Source organism: Oenanthe melanoleuca, chromosome 1A (assembly GCF_029582105.1).
Source record: "Oenanthe melanoleuca isolate GR-GAL-2019-014 chromosome 1A, OMel1.0, whole genome shotgun sequence".
Classification (NCBI taxonomy): domain Eukaryota; kingdom Metazoa; phylum Chordata; class Aves; order Passeriformes; family Muscicapidae; genus Oenanthe; species Oenanthe melanoleuca.
In genome coordinates this window covers 37,511,232-37,534,317 of record NC_079334.1, presented here as the reverse complement: position 1 = coordinate 37,534,317, position 23,086 = coordinate 37,511,232, and the positions used below count along the sequence as shown (strand labels likewise).

At 39.4% G+C, this 23,086-nt stretch overlaps 1 protein-coding gene across 1 annotated transcript; it reads right to left on the bottom strand.

Annotated features, from left to right (window-relative positions):
- Window positions 1-18,581: 18,581 nt before the first annotated feature.
- Window positions 18,582-22,072, bottom strand: IFNG (interferon gamma). Its single transcript, XM_056515962.1, has 4 exons — window positions 21,905-22,072; window positions 19,894-19,962; window positions 19,403-19,582; window positions 18,582-18,707 (listed from the first exon to the last, which is right to left on the bottom strand). Exons 1-4 carry the CDS (start codon window positions 22,025-22,027, stop codon window positions 18,582-18,584), a joined length of 498 nt encoding a protein of 165 aa, XP_056371937.1. The 5' UTR covers window positions 22,028-22,072.
- Window positions 22,073-23,086: the final 1,014 nt, after the last annotated feature.

The window sequence follows — 23,086 nt, the reverse complement described above, 5'->3', positions numbered from 1 at the left end:
GGTTTCAAATGCTTACCTTTCCTGTTGAACTCGCCGGTTTGCAAGAGTTGATAGAACCTATAGTCATCCACAATGACTTTTAGACAATTTTCTATTAGCCTGTTGTAGTTTTACATGCTGCAAAATCAGCTGGGGAATTTTAAAACAGGTTTAAAGGAGGCTGAAGGAGCTGAGTGCCTAACAAAAGTGGTGTTTGAATACTTTACACATTACTCTGCAAGGAAGGCATGATGGAAAATCATTGAAAAAGTAGGAAACACTGGCAATAATCTGAGAAATATACTTGAAGTCTTGGTTTGTCTAGCAGAGTTTGTGCTGTTAAGATTTTATTTACATTTGGTTCAGTAAAATGGATATAACGTATTGTACTGAAATGGATATTTCTCTCATAGAAGTGATATTCTAACAACACATATCTTAAAAAGATATTGCTTTACTTGACAGAAGAGAAGCAATTTCTGAGTCTAGGCATAGAGTTTATGATATCCTATATCTGGGACACAAATAATACAACTTTTAAATTTAAACATAAGGAGTCAATTTCTTTTCCATTTTACTGTCTTAAAGTCCCTGTTGCATCTTCATTCTGACCATGATTCAAAGTTTAGAGAAGTAATAGGAATGTGATTTATTGAAATCTGGAGATAGTGGATTGGTCCCTGGTACATTTAACAGACATATCAAACTTTTATATAATGTTCAGCAAACCTAAGTAGCTGCTGTAGATGCCTTTTTGTGGTTAATTAGTGCATACACTTGCTGCCACAGAGGTAACTGGAGACAAAGTCTTGGGGTTTTTTTTTCCTCTCTTTGGCGAACAAGTTCCTGTATTGTAACTTGAAACTCTGCTTGAAGATACTGGATAAGGTTTTCCTTCTGTAGTTTACCTGCCCATCTAAAGCAGCCGAAGTACACAAGAAGTTTCCTCCTGTGCTTGAAAAATTATTCCTCATTTGCAGCTGGACTACTTTGCTCCAATGAAGTATAAATATTGTGTGTATATATATATGCACATCATATCACATGGTACAATGCACTCCCACACATTAGTAAACAGCAAGGAACATGCTCAGTTGCTGGTATGACAATTCGACCATTTGAAAATTGTATTCCAATTCTTTATGTGTATATGAACTGTTTCAAAAGGTTTTGGGGAGTTTTTATATTTTACATTAAGGGGATTTCATATATTTGCATTTAGATATATTCACATATTAAGGAACGCTGAGCTCATTTGCAAAGAAGGAGAAAATGTCACCCTTAGCATTTCTCATCCCCTTTGGCTAGCAAAGCCTGTTCCTGTGACCAGGTGGTAGCTAGCTGTAGTTAGTTTCACATTTATGGCATTTTTTGGTATGTTTTCCTGAGGAGTAACTCCAAATTAGGCAGTCTTACCAAGCTAGAAAAATTGTCACCTGCTCTTGCACCTCATTAGTGTGTTCTGGCCACCTGCAGGCCCCAAGGTCTCTGTCTGTCTTATGCACCATGTGCTGGCTCAGCTGATCAGATGTTAAGTCCTTAAAACCATCATGTCATTCATCATCATTTTTTGCCAAGGCCAAGCTTACTGTTGTTCCGCAGTTTATTAAGGCTGTGTTTTCCACAAAGCCAGCAGAAAAAGGCTCCTATGCTTCAAAAAAGCTGGGAAGCAAGTGAATTGGAAAGATGAAGATATGATTGTTGAGAAATCCTGTTTTCCAGAAGATGGTGGGATGAATTACTGGTACCTTACAACTTTTTTTTTTTTTCTGAGGGTTTAGATTTAGGCAGCTGCTGGCACCTTGTGGTTGCCTTGGCTGAAGACTTCATGGTAGTTCATCCCCAAATCCCTCATCTCCATGATTGCTGCCATCATCCATTTGGGTCAGGTGCTCTGCCTGAAACCTCACACACTCCTTCCCTCTGTGATTTGTTTGAAGTCATTTAAAGGGACTTATATCCTGCAGGACACTGGCTGAATTTCCTGGTCTTCTCCTGTTGCACTTAGCCACACAAATTCCTATCCCTTCAAAGATGGGTGTGGAAAAGCAGGGACAGGCTGGTTCCCAAATGCAGCTGCTTGGGTCAGTCTTGTGTCATCAATTTAATTTGGAAGTAACATAGATGGGTATCTGTGTGGTGTGGGTTCGTTGGGGTTTATTTTACACTGCAAACAGAGTTAATAATATTTGCCTTCATAAATATTGTTATAATGGGATTCCAAAGTATTATTTATTGAGGTCCTGAAGACAAGACTGCTGAAGGAAGCAAACTAGCAATTTTTAAGGATGAGCAATAGGTGATTTGGCAATATGAAGACAGAAACAGAAGATGATGCAAGGAGGAGAAAAAAACAGCACAAAGAGCCATCAGAGAGGCCAAGGACAGTGTAATTAAGGCTTAAAGGGAGAATCATGAAAGCAGAGTCATGATGACTCAACAGTGCTGCTTGTCCTCTGCCACTTGGAGGGGGACACCAGCCAGCTGTGGCACTGGCAGTGCTTCCACAGCAGAGCAGGGAGATCTTCAGCTTCAGGGACAGCCTGGGATGCTCCAAGCTTAAGCCTGTCCCTAAGAGCAAAGCGGAATTCTCTGAAATACTTGCACCTAGTGCTGGTGCCTGAGCCTGAAGTTAGCAAATAGAGCTTTTCTAGCTCTAAGAGCTCTGCTTGTGGTTTCTGTATGAGGCCTCACACGGAAAAACACCTCTTTGCCTAGCGGAAAGAAGGAATGCCCCTGGTTGAACTTTGTGCTCTCTGTGCCACTAGTCCCACCAGCCCACAGAGAGGCATGCTATGGGGTAACAAAACAAAAGCTCAGTTTTCCTCTGCAGTTATAATTTTTTCCTGCCGTATCTCCTCCTCCTTGTGGGAATTTCATCAGAATGCATGGTGTCCTTTGGAGGTACGGTACACATTTTTTTCTGAAACTCACAGGGTCAAAAACCTGTGCTAGCATCAGGCATTTTTGCTTCCTGTCATTTATTACCCTGTTAGTGCAAACGCTTTTTTTTCTAAAGCACATAACTTGTGGTCAGCTGCATCTGGTACTACTACACAATTACGGTAAATTTAAATTTTAACAGCTGAAATTTCCTGTAAGCCTTCTGTGGGCTAGAAATATAAAATGAAACTAAGAAAACACAGTCTGACAAATGAGAAATATTATTTTTATTTGTTTATTTGTTTGTTTTTTTTCATAACAATATGCTGTCCTACCAAAACTCATGACAGGCATGAATAAAGCGTACAGCAAAAAATAATTTTCAAGGTATTTGCAGACATTGTCCTTTGTCACAATAAACTCTGCACAGACTTATGGGCTTGATACTCTGCACAGGGTTATGGGTGGGGATGTTTCTAGCAAACAGTCAATTCTGAAGGAGCTTGCAAAAGGTCTGTTTTACTCTACAGTGTTCTAAGCTGTGCATAAGAACAAGAACATCATCATTTCTTACTTGCACTCTCACATTAATGTGGGAAGGCATAGTCCCCAAGGCCAATGGGGTTTGCTTAATTTGAGTTAAACTGAAGTGATTGGTGCCGTTAGGTACATGTAGTATAAGTTATCAATAAACATTAAGAATTATATGTAGCTGAAAATTTATTCTGTAGGGCTTCAGCTGTGACTGGAGATCTCTGACTGAGATACATGCAAAGAACAATGCTGGTGATTAAAATCATGGGTTTTCTCCTTCAAAGGGAAGAAGGAAGGTGATCAGAAGTAGCAGCATCCATATTTGTTGGTTATTCCTATGTAAAATTCTTTCCTTTTTCTGCATGTTCACCATTCAGAAGAGAGAATTCCATTCGTTCAACTTTTTGTTCTCCATTGACAGCAAACACAAACAAATGGGTGATTTTTTTCCTCAGCTGATCTTTCATAAGCAGGCACTGTGCTGATCCAGGATGGAGTCAGAGATTACTGAACCTTGCAGCCACCAGACAGGCTGAGCACTTTGCCCTCCTGGAAGGCTGAATCCAGATGGCACTGCCTTGGCTCAGTTTGTGCTCAGGCTGGCTGATGTAAAGAGATTTGAGGGTTTGCCATTCATTTCTGAGTGGTTCATTGTGCCAAACTGTGTAGTGTATGATGATTCAATGATCACATGTGTGAGCTTTCTGTTGGAATTGCAGAAGTCAGTATAGAAACAAGAGACATGGTGCTATATAGCCCCACATCTCTGCTGAACAGTTTGCTTTTGTTTAGAGGAAATTGCTTCTGCAGTGCAGAGGTACCATAGAACACTGCATGTTTTCTTCAAAGGGGGATGTGTTTTGGGCTAGGATAGCAGAAAGTTGTGCAGCAGAGGTGCTGGCAACACTTTGAACTGGCTGACAGAAATGAAGAGAAAGAAAAACTTTTTTCTTGTGTGTACTTGCTCATATTTTAGATGTCTTTCCAACGTGACCTTTTGAATCTGTTTACACATCCCACACACAGCCTGAGGCAGAGCTGGTGGTGTATAGATATGCAGAGATGAGTGGAGTATAACCATTGCACTCACACCATGCCACCCTCTCCCCAGATGTGGGCCAGGGGCCAGCCCAGGCCTGGACCATGGTGGGGCTTCTGCACCCTCACTGGGGCTCCTGTAGAGGCTGTGACCACATGTGCTGGTTTTGGCTGAGGCAGAGTTAATTTTCTTCACAATGCCTAGCATGGGAGTATGCTTTGGATGATTTCATCATCTCCCACAGGCTCCCAGCTGTTATCTATGACACCTCAGTGCCCCACTGTGGGCTGGGTTAGATCAGTCATCAGAGGGCTCTTTGCCATCAAGGGCAGCATGTGGTGAGCAGCTGTGGCAGGATGAGGAGGCTGTGAGACAGCCCAGCAGCCTTCTGCCTTGATGTGTGGCACTGCAAGCCTTTCCTCTCCAGATGACCTGGAGTGTCATCCTTTTCATAGCCATTTTCTGCATACTGACTGTATGGAAAACCATAGAAGAAACAGTTTCACTAGCTTGGCTCCTCATAAGTCAGGAATTTGTGGCTGCATGTTGCTATAGTTGGATGTTACATGGAACAGATTCATAAAGGGGTATATGGGAAGGCATGGTGTTAATTGGTGCCATAGTATTCTTAATTTACTCACACAGATCTGGCAATGCAGTTCCCACAGCATCTGCCCTCCTCACACACAGGGGAAAAAGCTTTCCAAGAAAGTGGATTTCTTCACAGCAATATCACAGAAACTGTACGCAACAGAGAGATTTTTATGGCAGGAGCCTTAAATAGCATAGCTGTTGGACTAAATCCACAAAGCCATCATTTGAATATCCATGCACATATGGATAGCCCAGACTTATACCTGACTCTGCAAGCAGGAGATTTTTGGATGCAGTTTGAAAATTCCTGACTGTGCTTTGTTCCAGTAATGGAACAAGAGCTGTTCAAGGCTGTGAACTGGATAGATCCACCTCCAAGGTCTGCCTCAGCTGCAGGCTCTTTGCTTTCCTCATCAGAAGGTGTTACTTCTCAGTGTATAGATAACTTGAAGAGCAGACTTTTATTTTGATTTGGGAGGAGGGAGGAGGCATCTGACAAATTCACTGGGGAGTTAAACTGGGTGAGAGTACTTTCAGAAGGTCATACTGTACATGACAGCACAGCAGGGAGGTCTGGCCTCAGCAGGTGAAGCAGAAGGTGCTTCATACTAAAGCAGAGTGGCAGGATGGTCTGTAAGCAGAGCTGATAGGGTCCAGTGGCCCCCAGTGCTGCTGGAGGCCACAAAACTGTTTACAGGAAGAATTCAGTGGTCTCTTCTCCAGCACTTGGTGCAGAAATGTAGAAAAGAACTTAGTGAAGGCTGGTGTGCATGAGTGATTTGCACTGCACTTTATCAATGCACTTTATCAAAGAAACACACAAATGTTTTTATATTACACCAAAAATTCCCACTAAGTATAATTTAGTACTTGGTGTTAAATTGGAAAGAACAGCTCTATAGTTTGCATATAGAGCTACATTTAGAAGAACTTGATCCAAGATCTAGGAGGGTCCTTGTGCCTTAGGCTAAATGTACAATTTTAGACTGACCCTGATCTGGAATTATCAAGTGTGAAATCTGATTTCACCATTCTGAAGTTCAATTACTTTATCCCTCCTGATTTAACTTTCATTTTCATTCTCCTCAGCTGACGCTTTTAATCTATTCTTAGACTCTTTATGTCTTTAGTTGTACTTTTCATGTTTTTTCATGCCATATCAGTTACATTCATTGAGGGCTGATAAGCCTGGCCTCAGTTCATCGTGAATAACCATGGAAAGAGATGATCCTATCCACATATAAAACTACAGGCTTCAAAATTCCGCCTTTCCAAATGATAAATCTGTCTTTTGCCTCTTGTACACCACTGGAGTGGATGTTCTCAGTCTTACCAGACTTCTCCCTGTTCAGACTCATAGCCAGTATCCCAAAATCATTCAACAGTTACCTGGCACTTTTTGTCCCATTATCTTGACTTTTCTGATACTTCCCTTACCCTGCCTCTATCTCCATCTGTTTGGGCTGAGGATCTTCCTCACCCTCATTACTTTTCTCTGTGGTTTCTCTGAATGACCAACACCAGCTTCAACTCAGCAGTGTCAAATGGAATCATGCTTCCTCCTGGATCCAGGCTGCCAACCTTTCCTCAGACCGAATCTGATATCTCTCTGATACGAAGTCAGGGATCTCTTTTGGTCAACTGTCTATGAATCATCACACCTCAGCTGCCACCTTGTAAATTCTACAGAATATACAAACACACTGCTATGAAACACAGCACCATTTTAATCTACAGTACTAAAAATTAAGTCAGGTATTTATTGTCTATTCATTCTCGTTCTATTGCAACACCCTTTTCTGGCTTTCAACAATGCATTCTTTTTGTTTATATTGGCTCAAGATATATCAATCTAAGCATTCTCTGAATGGGAACCAGGTTCCCATTCCCACTGCATCACTCAGCAGATTTTCCTTTCTCCTTTGTGTCAAAATCTACCTGTATACATTGGCATGGCTCTTAACCTTCTTCTCATGTAGAGATGCTGTAGAGATGTCTTCTATCCCAAGGCCATGTTTTTGCTGCTTCACACATTGGACTGTGTCATAGCTATACATAATTTTTGTGAAAAAATCAAAATTAGAACCTGGTGGTGTTCAGTTTCCAGCACTATGGCAAAGTGGACAGGAGATTCCTCACTCACCTATGCATCTGCAGGCTTGGTATAAATTATCAGGAAATACCAGTTTTACTTTTGGAATAAAAGCCTTCTGGGACCACATCTGCTTCAAATTGGTCTGCTAAACTCTGTGGTACCATGCTTCAGTCAGAAGCAGAAACAAATCTGTGTACACAAATTGGTGAGACCTACTGGACCTACCAGTACTTTCATATTTTCTTGACTTTTGTGATAGAAACTCCCTGGGCAAAGAGTTATGGGCACTCACTTGAGGCAGCTGTGCACATAATGTGATGTTGGGGGTGGCTTTGAGCCCACAGCTTGTGGGCACACAAGACTCAGGAGCAGCCTGTGGTTTCACTGGACATTTTTTGTAGCAGAAACAACCCTCTAGGAACTGTAGCCTCAGCAATGGCAAAATTGGTCAGCCTCATATGGCACACCCTGATGGTGTTTCTGAGGAGCATAGAGCTGAGGCAAAACACTGGAAGATTTAACAGCTTCTAGCTGGAAAGTCCTGTGTCTAAAAGCAGAGAATGTTTGCCTCAGGAATCCAAAATGAAGTGGGCATTTTCTAACCAACAGAAATAACTAATTTAGTGAATCTGGGCTGTTTTCTACAACTTTTGCATGAGCAGAAAAGTGGAGAGATGAAGCAGAAACCATCTAAGGTTCTTGTTGTAGCTATGAGCTTCTCTTCTATTTGGTCTCACAGCTTTGTTACCTACACTTTAAGATATCTACCTTACTGTCTGTGTCAAGAGGAATATGAGTGCAACAATAAATACCTAATCCTAATGTATAAGCAACTTGGAATGGAGGAAAGTAAGAAAAAGTCTCCCTTTTTATTTTTATCCTTCACAAAAATGATCACAATGAAACATTGTGACACAGGCCTCCAGCTGGGAAACTCCAAACTCCACCTTAAACAAAAGTAAAGGATAAGCTTTCCAGTTAAGCTCTGGCACAAAATCTAGAAATTATACAATGTAAATTTAATAGCAAATTTCAAAATTCTGCAAAAGTAATTTAATTATTCCCACAGCCACTGCAGTGCAAGTTGCTGTCTCTTGGGAATCCTGTTTGCTCAGCAAATGGACTTAATGGGACAGGATCCCCAGCACTGCAGGGAGCAGTACTGAAGGATGTGAATATGAGTCACACATGTAATCCCTGTTCCAGCCTAATGGTAAGTAAAGAAGCCTAGAAAAAACAGAATTAATGAAAATACACACTGAATTGCTTTATTAGTGTAAGATATCAAACATGGGTAAATCACTGCATTTAGGTTTCCACCCATGGAACAATGTTTTCTTCCTCGGAAAACTGGTGGAACAATTAGAGGAAGGCTTGAGGAGCTATTTACAGTGTTTTACAGACACTGTAAACATAAACCCATTTAACTCCAGCCACTTTTGCCTTCTCATTCTTTAGGTGAGAAAACTATTTCTATGACGTTTGACTGCCCTGCCTTTCTGCATTGCAGATGTCTCTGAGCAATTTTTAATTGATAGGGATGATGTTTTAATGCATTGTTTTAAAATCTGATTTTTGAAGGATATGAACCATGATATTTTTTGTAAAATGTTTTCAATTCTTACATGATACATCTTCTCTCTACGTCCCTGCAGTATTAATAACCACCCTTGACTTGACATTAGCAACTCCTTTTCCCTGTTTCTTTTACTATAATGGAAAAGTAGCCATAAACTGTGTTTTGTTGACCATATTTTTAATTAGTCTATTATCACATTGCTGTTATGAGTCAGCCAGCTTGATTAATAGCACTGTGACTAATATAGTGCCTTTGTTTCTACAAGCAGCGACACCAAAGAGCACCTAAGTAAGATCGTTCCAGTGATACTTCAATGTGTTGCATTTGAAGCCTTTGCTCCTTTGCTGCAAATTGTGCTCTCTGCTTAGCTTTGACCACAACTGAGTAAGATCACAATAGGATTCATTCCTCTTCTTAATAAAGGTTTGTTCACCCCATGGTTTATACATCTGGCTAGAGCAGAGCTGCTTGCAAGGGTCCAGCGAGAGCAGGTATGTAATGCTCTATGTTAGACACAGGCAGGGAACCCAGGGCTGCCTTGGGCCCGACTTGCTGTGAGCTGTGTACAATTACCCTCCATTTTACAAGGTCTCTGCTTTGGTTTTCTGTTGGTTTGGCCACCTGTGCAAGCTGAAGGCGGGCGGGGGCTGGAGCTGAGCTGCAGGAGGTGTTCCTGGCAGGCACTGTGCTCAGAGGTGAATCTCAGCCCACACAGCTCAGTGTGTGTCTTAAAACTGTGCAACTGCAGGAAAGAAAATTTGGCTTCCCTCTGGCACTCTTGAGAGAGATGTGGTGATACAAAACCAGGCTATCAGATGGTGGTACTGCCTGGGACCTTTTCTCCTGAATTTTGTTACAGACCTTCCCCTCACCACAGCCTTCTCAAGCACATGAAAACATAAAATTGTTCCTTTTGAACAATTTTATTTAATGGTTTAACTCAATGTGTAGTCCAGCTGCTGAGTATAAATTAATAAATCCTGCTGCAGAATAGTGGGGTTTGGGCCAAGTTGCACGAGTGTATGCTCCTCTCAGCAAGAAAAAATTTTATGTGCCAGTACTTTGGGGCGGCAGAGCGGGATGACAATGAAAAGGAAATTCATCTTTCTTCTTAAGCTAACCTTCAGCCAGACATTTTTAAACTCAAGACCATCTATTCCCTTTCACTTACTCTTGGAGGTGAAAAACAGTAATAGTGCTATTCTGATATGTCAGAATAGCAGAAGCTACTTTGATGCTAAATTTGCTATACATGTCTTTGCATATTCTTGTGGCTGAAGAGACATTATATAGGAGTTCTCTTCTAGCTCAAACACAGACAAATTGACAGGAAGAAAACAATAATAGTAAAAAGGAGCAAAACTCACAGACTTTCCTCTGAAGATTAAACTGATGAGCTACAGGTAAGAGATAGCCAGACAAGAAGTAAAACTCCAACACTTAAATGGTAGATTCATTATTTCTTATGTTCATAAGAATCTCTCCAAATAATGGATACCACAAAAGGTGATAGGGACAGAGCATTACAATATCAACATGACTGAATTAGCTACCAGTATTTGATAGGGGCTCACAAGGTGCTAATAAATTTGATAAACTCAGGGTGCAACTGAGTCTGATAAAACAGAATAAAGAACGAGAGAAGATTAGAAGGATCACAATAAAGTCAAATAATTATTTTTAGAAATGGCTGAATAGTGTGCTCTTAAGATATTGGGGGGCTGAAGGTGGAGAAAGGGTGGTTTGGACTTAGTGAAAATAGACATGTTAATACATGTATTCATGTTTGTATAAATGCAAACACACATGCATTCATCTGACAGAGCTTTCCCTTGTGTTCAGACAGCATTATCTGGGTTACATCACATGGGAAGCAGTAAGCCCTGAAAAGAGATCTATAGGAAAGGATGAGTTTTGGCCCTATTCATATATTCAGGAAGGCTGGGCTCTGGGAAGGGCCAAGCAGGGTAAAAAAATCAAGACACTTTACCTGGGACTGGGAGAAAATGAGTCAGAGGTGACCAGAGAGAAACGTGACAGGTTAGAAAGAAAACATAGCAAAACAATGGAAATTTGAACCAGAAACAAGATCTGAGGAGGAAGGGTAAGTCCAAAGCCTTGTTCTTTTACCAATCTGAATCACTGAGCAAGTGCTCAGCTGTAGATTTCTTACTCTGAATTTAAGGTTAGAGAAGACACAAGGAAACACAGGCACAGGAGGAGCAGAACTATCCATGTGGGAAGAGGGTCAGGACAGATGTGTTTTGTATTTTGTCCCACCCAGAGGGAAATGCTGACTCAGACTGAGATCCCAAGTTAGTATTTCCCAAGATCCCTGCCACATGCCTTTCAGAAATGCCCCTCTGAGAAATGCAATAGGGAAGTCCTGGAAATCATAGATCATTTTGAAAAATAAATCAAAAAGAAGTCTATCCAGTATTAAACGTATCCTCTTGAAAATTCCAGTTCTGTATTGTCAGTCATTTCCTCATCATTTCAGAAAGTTTTTCAGAAAAGCCCCTTTGGAGTAGAAAATGGCTGAGCAAAATTGCAAATCCATGAATTGATGTTGTACATGGTCTAACAAAGTAAAAAATATGTGAAATGTGTGCTGTATGGATTAAAAAAGTGCCTAGAGCTGTCAAAAATTGTGGAAGCAGCACAGCTATTCCTTAACTTAGTCAGGCCAGATAGTGCTTCTCATACCCTCAAACAGCACCTTTGGTTTGAGACAGAGCTTTCAGGACCTGGGTTCCACAGGTAGTCAGACACCATTTCTGTAAAATGTACAAATTGAAGTTGGGAGTTTGTTTTGTTTGGGTTTTGTTTTTGAATGGCAGGTGAAAGGCTTGTGGAGAAGCAACTTCTGTCACTGAACAGAAACTACTTAGCTGAAGGGTTTAACTTTTCTGAGACTTTGTTTTTCTCTGTGCAGATTAAAAAATGCTTATTTTGCCCATCTCTGTGTAGCTTATTTTTGATAAAGGCACAAATGCATGAAAATTTCTTCTTTTAATTGCTGTTCTTTCCGTGCAGTGTGTTCATGTAGCATTTGTGTGGTTGGTCTACACATAATTTTAGAATTCATAAGAACTTTCTGAAATGAAGAGCTAGCTTACTAAGACCAGCTCAAGGTTTTAAAATGAATAGTTTTTTCCGTTTATATCCATGTCACTAGCCGCTTGTGATAAACGCCATCTGAAAACCACATCAATTTTTTCACCATCTAAGAAGCAAATGATTTTTACAAAGTCTTTGAGAAAAAAAAAAATACCCAGTTACTAGATAGGCAACATGAATTTCACCAGCTGGGCTTTTGGTCTCATTGCTTGTTTGTGTCAGATGAAAAATCACAATTTGTTCATCCATAGATCATTTTTATTAAACTGTTCTGTTAATGAACAAAGAAAGAGAACAAGCATGTGAATGACATAGGGTATTTGACAGCACTTTAAGTATTTTCTAGAAGTCTCTAAAAGGTATTGTATGCATCTTAAATTAATAATTTTATGGTATTTTATGTAACTTGAGAGTTTTGTCATTTATCAATAATTATGGCCATAAATTCACAGCTACTTTATTCCAAACATTTTTTTACTTTACTAAATAAGGGAAAGTACTTTAGCATATTTATTTGTAATCAAAACCAAAACAGTTTAGCTTTACAGTGAGTAATAAAATCTTTCCATCACAGAGTAAAAGGTGTTGCCTGAGTGTCTGGAGTGGCCAAAAGAGAAGCAAGCCTGAACCATCCAAATAAAATAGAGCCCATGGTGTGTAGCTGGCTTTCTGATGATGTGGCAAGACTGTATACCAGGTTCAAATGTGAAGAATTTTGAGACTGTTTAAGGAAAATAGGAATATTCTCAGCAAATAATGTGAACATTGCTGATTGGTTTTGATATAAATTCATTAAAGTGCAGGATCTATTTTAAACTATCAACCTCTCCTATATTTATCATCTATTAGAGTCATCTGTTTGAGCATCCCACTCAAGTTAGGAGGGTTTTTTTAAAAAAAGTGCCTTATATTGCTATCCAGAATCCAGTTTCTCAATTCCAATGACTTTTGAATAAAAATGAATCTTTCCATTGACTTTTATGAATTTTCATCTCAATCAACATGTAACAGAAACCTCAAGCAGCACCAACTACACAAGGAATATATACCTCAATTGAACAGCATACCACTGGCTTTTCACTAAAGATAGTAAAGAACTCTACATGGTTATTGCAATAAATTGGCAAGAGGGAGTTCTGTAGCATTTGTTTAGCCTGATAGACAAATTTTCAATGTACGTATTTCAAACTCAATTTATCAGCATGGTTCCTTGAAATAGTGTAATTATGTAGCCCAAGTGGGGATAAAATACCTTATGAGTTCCTAAGAATAAATTTTCATTGCTAGAGCAGCATTATTTGCATAGTGTTTCTGTTCAATAGTCCTTCTAAAGATGCAGTGAAAGTGGGAAGTCTAAATTTGTCCTTATAAGATCATAAATCATTGATGTCTTCAGTTTTTATGGATGCAACCAGAAATCTGTGGAGGAGGACAGCAGACGATAATGCAGGAAGTAATGAAAGTGGAATGAGGACAGTGCATGCCCCAGAGGGACACTTGCCAGCTAGCAACATGTTTGACCTTCAAGAACCTATCAGAAGGGTGACTCTGGGGTGGAATTTCCTTACCTCTGGTGGCATTAACAGCCTCAGGATAAAATAATATCATCAACTGTGAAATGACTCCCCTTCGGTGTCATTGGCTTTGGGTATGTCATCATTGTGTATGATGACACATTTTTCAAGAATACTTTTCTGCAGAAATGTTTATGCACAGAGATATATTTTATTGCATTTTTTGATAACATAGATCCAATCTGTGAAGAAATACTGAGTGTCATTTGTTCCTGTTAAACCCGGGGTTGGCTTAGAGACCAGATTTACTGTTTTGCTTTCTGTTTGACAAAGTCAAGGTCATCTTTGACCAGTGATGTAGGGGGAATCTCACAAATGAGAGCAGAGGGCACAGAGTGGTGCAGGAGGCTCCTCCCCACTTCATGTGGTGGGGAATGGAGCCCTCTTCAATTCCAGTTTCTCTGTGCATAATGTGACCAGCATACAGCCACTGGTGGTTTTGCTATGGATCAAGGAACTACTCTAGTTTTTTCTGCAGGTAGATTTTTTTTGTATGCACCTTTCTTATTGCTTGCTAGGAAGTCTCTGCTCACTGTGAGAGGGAACTGTGGAAATAAAAGAATGAAAGAGGAAGCTGGAAGGCAGATGCCTTACTTTACTACCTTGCATGAGGACCAGCAGCTAGATAAGACACCCAGAAGTAATATTTTTGCTGTTGCAAGGCCATTGTGCTGATCCTCACCTACTTCAGCAGCCTACATACATCCCATCCATTGCAGAAGTGGTTGTTATCATCTGCCCCACACAAGACAACAAGTAGGTGGGAGGTTTTGTATGATTAGCTATTTTTGGGCTCAAAATCTCGCACTCATCTGACAAGTTTTGGTTTTTACACCTCCAGACATTTTTAGACTTTTTTATTATTTCTACTTCCCACGTACCAAAAAGAAAAATCCCATGATCACTCCTAGACTAGCGGAGGAAGATGATGGCAAGGACAGATTTGAGCTGACAGCCCTCACCTGGAATCCTTCAGGGCTTAAGGGTAGAACAGCTGAACTGCAGATTTTGAGGTGTGCAGGATCCAACCCACTCTTGAGTCTGACCCTACACCAGCCATGCACAAAGTGGACTTCTTGGATGGTAATTTTCCAAAAAGCCTCAAGGGAATCCCAGAAAACTGCAAACCAATAAAACTGACATCTTTACTGCACAGTACCAAGACTGAGTGGGCCCAAGGACAAATGTGGTGCACAAAGAAATAGTAAATATTGTGACATTTGTGACATGATATACCACACTTACTGTTCATAGTACAGTTTAGTGAGGAGTCAGGGAATATGGACAAGTGAGAGACAAAATACAGCCACATTTTTGAGCTTCTAAAGAATCCCTGATGAGTCCCACTGTAAAGCCACCGAAGAAGTTGAGCTATTACATAAGAAACTCCTCATATAAATATGCCATTGGTTAAAAGATAAGAAGAAAGGAGCAGGAATCAGTGAATGGTTTTTGCAGTGAAGTGGGTTCAGCCATGAGAGGGTTTGCCTGGGGCCTGTGCCATTGTTCATGCATTGGAAGAGGCACCAGGAGGTGCTGGGATCACCACCTCTGTAAGTGTTCCAAAGGCACGTGGATGTGGCACTTGGGGATAGGATTTAGAGGTGAACACAATGCTGTTGCATTAACAGTTGGACTCCATTGTCCTAGAGGTCTTTTCCAACCTTAATAATACCAGGATTTAAAATGCAGCCTTCAGCAGCTTAAGAAATGGGGAGTTGTGAATTAAGCTTGTTGATGTGCTAGGTTATTCACCTTAACTTAGTCACTCATATTCACAATTAAGTTTGGTGATACAGTAAACTATTAATATTCATAACTAAGTTTGCTGATGTACTAAGTTCTACAGGACTCAGAGAGGAGGCCCAGCTCCAGAGAACTATTAAAATACAAAATACAGAGCGACAAGGTGATAAAATGGCAGATGAAAATCAGGGCTGATAATGTGCTGGAATAGAGAGTAAGGACAGAATTAATGTGCTGCAGAAGTCATGCATAAAACAAAGTGAGATTCTCAGACAATTGTCTTTCCCTTTGACTTTTTTCCTTTCTAATTTTGACTACTAAATAGTAGACTATATCTTTTCACTCCCAAGCATGCACATGTATTGACACTCTTAGATTGCGTAGGTGGAAGAAATTGCACTGACCTTCAGTCAAAGATGTTCAAAGCTTTGCTATGTTTTTCTACAGAAATATCTATGGTAGCCATTAAAATTCATTTCACCCTTACATTTAGCTTAGCTGGAAGTGCCCTCCTCACTTGGATATTGCAAGGAATTATGTAGAAAAGGAGATCCAGGACTCCTGCTAATGTCAGAGAAGAGATGACAGGTTTTCATGTTAAAAGTGATTCACCTAATGTGTGTAGTGTACAATTATATACCATACAAAAAAAGGCATGGCATGGCATGGCAAAAATTACTTTATAGAGGCTGATTTTTGTGATATTCTTCTCTAACACTATTACCACAGTAACAGAACAAAGTAAGGAATGTTCAGCAGTTTATCTTAAGCACCCTGTAGAAACAGCAAAAAAATATAGGAAAAAAAAATGAAGAAAAAAGAAAGCTAATCAATTAAGCAAACAAACAAAAAAACAAATCATCAAACTACTGAAATGAGAAAAAAACACATTTTGTCAGCAGTGACAGCTGCTACTCCATCTCTGCACTGCTCATTCCTTTGCTACTTCTTTGCTATCCCACACCAGGATGAGCAGAACCCAGGAAATTGTGTGACCAAGCAAAACCTCCCCATAAACACACTTGCTGTATGAGCCAAATTCAATGTGGTGACTTCAGGAATGCAGGGGAAAGCAGAGCATAGCTAAAGCAGGTTCGATTGGAAAATGTTATTTCTTCTGGATGCAATTGTCTTAATTGTGTTTCTGTGGAATCATACAGCAGGGTGTAGAAGGACTGTAGATTTTTCAGTTTATAGTAGTTTCTAACCAATCTTGACTTGAAATGCAAGAAATAGAGTATTAATTTTCTCAGGAGTAGTGGGGAAACAAACTGTCTCCCTGCCAAAGACTAGTGAAACTTTAACCCTTCTGTTAGGTTTTTCATTTTTCCTTCTTTCTCTTCTCTTCTCTTCTCTTCTCTTCTCTTCTCTTCTCTTCTCTTCTCTTCTCTTCTCTTCTCTTCTCTTCTCTTCTCTTCTCTTCTCTTCTCTTCTCTTCTCCTCTCTTCTCTTCTCTTCTCTTCTCTTCTCTTCTCTTCTCTTCTCTTCTCTTCTCTTCTCTTCTCTTCTCTTCTCTTCTCTCATTTTCCTTAATTTCTTTTTTGTTTTCTTTCTTCTTTTTTTGTTAATGTATTTTTTTTTTCAATAGAACTTGCTGTATTTGGCTGTGTATCCCCAAAGGAGAGTTAGTCTCCTCTAACACCTCATGGAAGATCATGAGCCCAGAAGGACACACTGTCTATGTTAAATGCTTACTGAGGCTTTCATGCTTAATCCTGGCACTGGAGAAATCCTACAGGAGAAATTTCCCTTACATCTCCCGTGCATATTCATGTCTGTGATGAACATAAACAAGAACAGCTGTTTCCTTCAAAAGCAGTTGGAGTCTCTGGGATCACAAAGTCCCTTTGTTACGACTGTCAAATGTGGATATGAATGGAGGGATCTTGAATGGTGGGAGACAGCTGAGCCCATGGGAGTAGGAATGGCTGCAATAATAACAACTCAGCTTGGAGGACTTGCTGCAGCTAAACTTCAGCGTGATGTGGGGCTGTTTCTGGATTTTACAGATCCAGTCAAAGCTCAGGGCGTAGTCAGAAGTCTCATATTGGCAGGAATGCCAACGAAAACCTGTCCCATTCCCAGTCAGTTCAGCCAGTCTGCCTCCAGATAATTTGCATGGCAGAGCTCTGAGCAGCTGGGAATTGAGAAGCCCATGAGAGGTGCCCAAGCTGCCCCAGGCCCCCAGCTTGTGTCACTTTTAGAGAGCCCAGCAGATGGCCTGAGCTCAGGTTGGGCCAGGTAACTCTGCCACGCAGAGAAACCTGAGAGTGCTTTTATCTAAGATCACAGTAACAACAAATTTCAAATAATCAGTGCCTTCCCACAAGCAAAATTATGTTTTCTCAGACACAAGAAAATCTTAACAATTTTAGACTGTTCTGACATATTTCTTTTAAAATATATCCAAGACTTTGCTAAGTCTTGGAGAGGCAGGAGGAAAAAAAATATGTTTTATATGTCTGGGTAGGACCGTCCTTTGTGAAAATGTAGAACAAAATTAGCATTTTACTTTTCATATAGATGACAGTGAATAAGCATGAAAACACACTTTTAAAATTTAGTTATTTATTTATTTAATATTCAAATTTCAAAAAAAATATCTGTTGAAAAATCCAAAATTTTTAATAATATTCCAGTGCAAAAATATATTCCTTGAGACAAAATCTTCCATACTACTACCTCCAAATAAATAAAATTACAACAGACACATTTGAATGGTTCAGTAAAAAAAAAAAAAAAAAGGAAAAAAAAAAGAAAAACAGAAATTTTTGAAATCTGAGAGTTTAAGTTAAGTCAGTGCAATACATATAGTCACATTCACTTGAGATATTAAGTAGACTGCCCTCCTGGTAACTTCAGTGCATAATAATAATAATAATAATAGTATTAATAATAGTAACCAGCAATTAATCATCAGTTCTCTAGTTCAGAAATTTGTTTCAACACTTGCTTATCTTTAAGCATGTCTGCTCACTTGGTTTGTATTTAGATATGTTTAGTAGTAATCAGACATAAATATGTTTTCCTGAATAGAGTAACTTCCCCATACTGGTGCTTGTATTTCCATGCCAAATAGAAGAGACTAATCTCATAACATGCCTCTCTCAAGACAGCACCAGATAGAAAGCTGGGTACTATTATAATGTAATTTCAAGATTTCTATACAGAAACTGGGTAAACACTGCCTCATTCTGCATTTTCAGGTCAACAAACATATAACAAATAGACAGAATTTTAAGACAAAGTCATTTCTTACATAATATTAGGGAGTATAAATACTTTCATTAGTATTTTTTTATAAATAATTACTTAAGATACTTAAATATTAATAAATAAATGTATAAAAAAATCAATAGAAAGATTGAAATTAAAAAAAAAATTCTTGTCTCAAAAAAGTTTGCTCAGTAGCTCAGTACAGAAGATCATAAGATGGCATTAGCATTTGCAGAGCCTCTGAAACTGGCTTCTTTTTCTTTTGTGAGAACTCGAGGTATCCCCCAGTTTTTGTAAGACGCTGAAGAGCTCATTCACAGCCTTGCGCTGAATTTTCAAGTCACCCATCTGTAATAAGCAAGAAACAAATGGAACGAAAGTCATGCCAAGCAATGGTTTACTGGTTTTTAATGGTTTTTAATGGTTTTTAATGGTTTACTGACCACAACACACAGGCTACCCTGCTATCAGGGTGAAACAGAAGGACATCTGCAATTTTCAATTCCCTACTACCTAATTCCCACAACAAAGCACCACCACCTCAGAGATTTCTGTTTTCCACTTCCTGAGCTACTTTGCAGCCATCCCCAGACCAGCCATGCTCTGTGACACAGAGCTGCCCTGCAGTCAAAGCAGCTCACCCCACTGGGGCATCCTCTGCTCACCTCTGAGGAGCTCAGTGCTTTGTGCCACGGGCACGAGCTCCACGAGTCAAGGGCTCCCACAGCCACAGAGTATTCCAGGCACAACTTCCCACCGAATTTCTGTGCCACAAAGGGCTGTGCCAGTGGCAGCTCTTGTGTACACACCTGTGATAGTGCTTCCAGACCTCTCTGCCACATTGCAGCAAGGCTCAGCCCTACTCTACACTCTAGACCTGCAGCATCCTCTGCAGTTGGAAATATTTGGTTTTCCATCATGAACTGAGCTACACAGGGATTACCACATAGGTTACTGAAGTGTTATTATCTGAAATCACATTCAAATTACAAATATAATAAAATATAATGTCACAAGCCTTGGAGGCAAAGGAAGAGACTTACCTGAAGTTTTGTCAGGTCCTTGAGGTCTTCTATCTTCTTTGAGCCATCAGAAAGGCTTTCTTTCAGAGTATGGAGTTCCTCAGCTATGTTCCTAACATGAGCCTTTGACCTGTCAGTGTTTTCAAGCATTTTCAAGTACATGGAAATAATCTGACTCAGGATGATCCTTTTTTCATTTCTCTGTTGAAAAATCCAATCAAAAAGAAAAGCCTGTGAGTGCCCACAATCAGGGAAAGGAAGGAAGATAAAACATAGAATACAGGAGTTCTCTGCCACTTGAAGATGCAACTCATCTCCTGGGCTTGGCTGTACCTCTGGGTCAATTCATGGTGCAGTATAAAGGTTTTTGTGGGGCTTTTTGTCTCATTTCCAAGATACTGAAGAGAACTCTGCTCACGTTTGTTCTACCACAGCTAATTACTCTGGTTCTGGGAGCTGCTTTGGACCAAAAAAGCACCTGAGATGCTTCATCATATCTGGCTTTGACTCACCTCTGTCCAGCTTGACAGCTTCTCTGTAAAAATGGGTCCACCATCAGCTACATCAGAATGACTTGAGTTCTGCAAAAAGAAACAAACATATCTATTATTCAAACAATATTTATCACAAGGCAAATTTGTGTTCATTATTCAAATGAGCATCAAAATTCAGATTTTTGCACATCTGGCCTATATCTATCACCATGCTTTCACTTCTCCAACCACCAAGTTCCATTGCTCTGCTGCCTGATATCAGAAGTGGTATTAGTCCTCTTTGCAATGTCATCTCCTGCTATAACTCATCTGAATAGAGACCTTTAGCACATATATTTTCCCAAATGCTCCCTGTAGGTTTGCTATTGACAGATGAAAATAAAAGCTCATAAGCACAGCAGCTGGCTAGGAAATCATTAGGTCAGATCTTGACATGTTTTCTGGTAAGTCAAAGCCCAGCAGTTTGTAATCTGTGACCTTGAATTCATACAGTCTCAGTAAAATCTCATATGGAACAAGAACGGGCTGTTTTTAGTATAAAACTATAATTTGCAGATCTGGAGAATATCCCAGTAGCCCACAGTCAGGTATGGGGATGTGCAAGAGTAGTGGGCTACTGAGAGGTTCACAGGGATGGAGTTTAACCATCAGATGTTGGCAACTGGTTCTAGGAAACAAAGAGCAATACAACTCTCCTTCCAAGGAAAGGCAAACTGAATCATTTCCTCTTCTGTGTGTCTTTTTTTCCTTTTTGTATACAACACTATTTCCTCCTTTTGTCTGCTCAGTAATTTAAATACAGTGAGTGCAAAGAGAAAACTTGCAGTCTGACAGGAGCCTCTTAGGCTGATTGGCTCCCCATGCTCAGCACACTACCAAACTGATTTTTTTCTATTTCTGAAAGGTGGGGAGAACCTGCTATAGAGAAAAGTTTTAATGTCAGTGCAAAAACCTCACCATGGCTCAGGATGTCTTCCACAGATATATATTCTAGTAAGACTCTCTTTGGTCTATGCTAATCATAAATTTAGACATAACGCCACTTTTACAGCCAGTTTCCTGCAAACACTAGAGTATCACACTAGTCTTTACCACCTCAGGGTGGTTCTCTGACTACTGAATTTCAACTGTCATTTGCACAAAATCATGATGAAATCATGGAAAAATCAGAGCTGAAAATAGGAGCAGACTGTTGCAGTTGTTTCCATGCATTTAGAGGGGGGAAAAAACCTCAACAAAATATATTGAAAATAAAATATGTTAATTAAAAGTGACTCTGTTGTAGATCTGTTGTCTCTGTGACTAATCCCTGCTAAATTCAACTGTGGACTACTTTAATGCCTCCCAGATGAAGATTTGTGAATTAACATTACAGTTATTAAGTTACCAAAATTGTATTAGACAAGAAAGATTATCATGCCGGATTACATTCCCATGCCAGATTACATTCCCATGCCAGATCATAGTCACACATGTGGAAGTAGAATGACTGGAGGATGTAAAAGAATAAGCAGAAATCACCTTTGAGCAACACACTACTTCAACTAAAAATAAGTAGCAAATGCATTTGTTAAAGCAAAATTTCATCTCCAATTTTTTTATGTTGCTAACCAGCACTATATCTCCCACTGACATTGCTAACATAAAATTTTAAAAGTCAGTTAATTTCATCTAGTCAGAACTGAATAAAGATTCATATATTCACCATTAATTGCATTAAGGTTTCTTGTTACTAAGTATTCCATGTAATCAAAGCTGAATTGAGCTAGAAGAAACTATTGTGAAAGAAAGAACATCCCTAAAATAAATACAAATTACTACAATAACTATGACTATTTAAAAACTGAATCAGGTAGATGAAAGAACTTAGTAAAACAAAAAAAAATTATCCATATTCTTGTTAAAAAAATTAGTTGCATGATTACCCTCTGTTGGTACATACTGAGTATGTCAAGCAGGGCTCAAGTTTAGACTATGTGTAAAGCACAAGCAGCAGGAGAAGAGAAATGCAGTAGAAGACTATACTTACAAAATCAGCTTTCAGTTTGTCTATATCATTTTGGAGTTGAAGAAGATTCAATCTACTTTCAATATGTCCAAAAGAAATCATGATGACAGACAGAACAAACAAGCTGTAGGTTTGAAAAGCCATTTTCTTGGTGATGGTTCAGTTAAACAGCTCAGATAAGTTCTAAGAGGAGAGAGCTTCAACTTCTAATAGTTTAATGTTCTATTAGAAGCAAGTAGACGACTGAACTTCATCATCCTGTCAGTGGTATTTATACCTGGTCTTGAATTTTTTTTTATTTCGTCATCACAGGCTGTGTATATTTAGACAAGATAGTGTTAGATAAGAACCCTTCATTTTTGGCTAATCAAGGGAATCCCTCGAAAGCGTCTTTGTCAAAGCATGGTCCTGGAAAAATTTTCAGTGGTTCATCAATGGGTAAGGTTTACGTGGCAGGTTGTGAAGTTTCTTTTACACGTGGTTGGGGAAAAGGGGGAAATTACGATACTGGTCGAGGAATACGCATTGTGGCTCAAACCTATTCTTACACACCCTCTGAAAAAAATCTTGTCTTGTGGTTAAAGGGTCAGTGCAACACTCAACTCATTTCTGGTATTCTTTTGAAGTAACCACTGAGTTTGCCATGGTGTTCTATACAGATGCTTAGAGATGAAAGAAAAGAAAGAAAGAAAGAAAGAAAGAAAGAAAGAAAGAAAGAAAGAAAGAAAGAAAGAAAGAAAGAAAGAAAGAAAGAAAGAAAGAAAGAAAGAAAGAAAGAAAGAAAGAAAGAAAGAAAGAAAGAAAGAAAGAAAGAAAGAAAGAAAGAAAGAAAGAAAGAAAGAAAGAAAGAAAGAAAAGGTAATAGAGCTATTCAAGGATGCTTCTAAGCACTGTACACAAATGCCAAGTTGACATGCCCACCCACGGCAGAGAGGTTGGAAGGGATGATCTTCAGGTTTCTTCCAACTCAAACCATTTTTATTCTATGATTCTGTGCCAAAAATCAGAATGATAGAACCATTTCATTTGGAAAAGACCCTTAAGGTCATCAAGTGCAACTTCTACCCTAGCACTGCTGAGTCCACAACTAAAACGAAATGGAGGTCCCATCAAAATTCAAAGTGGACTCAGAATTCACAGTGAATTCACAAATGCCAGCACAATGAATAAACCTGTTGATTGAAACACCTGGATTGAAACATT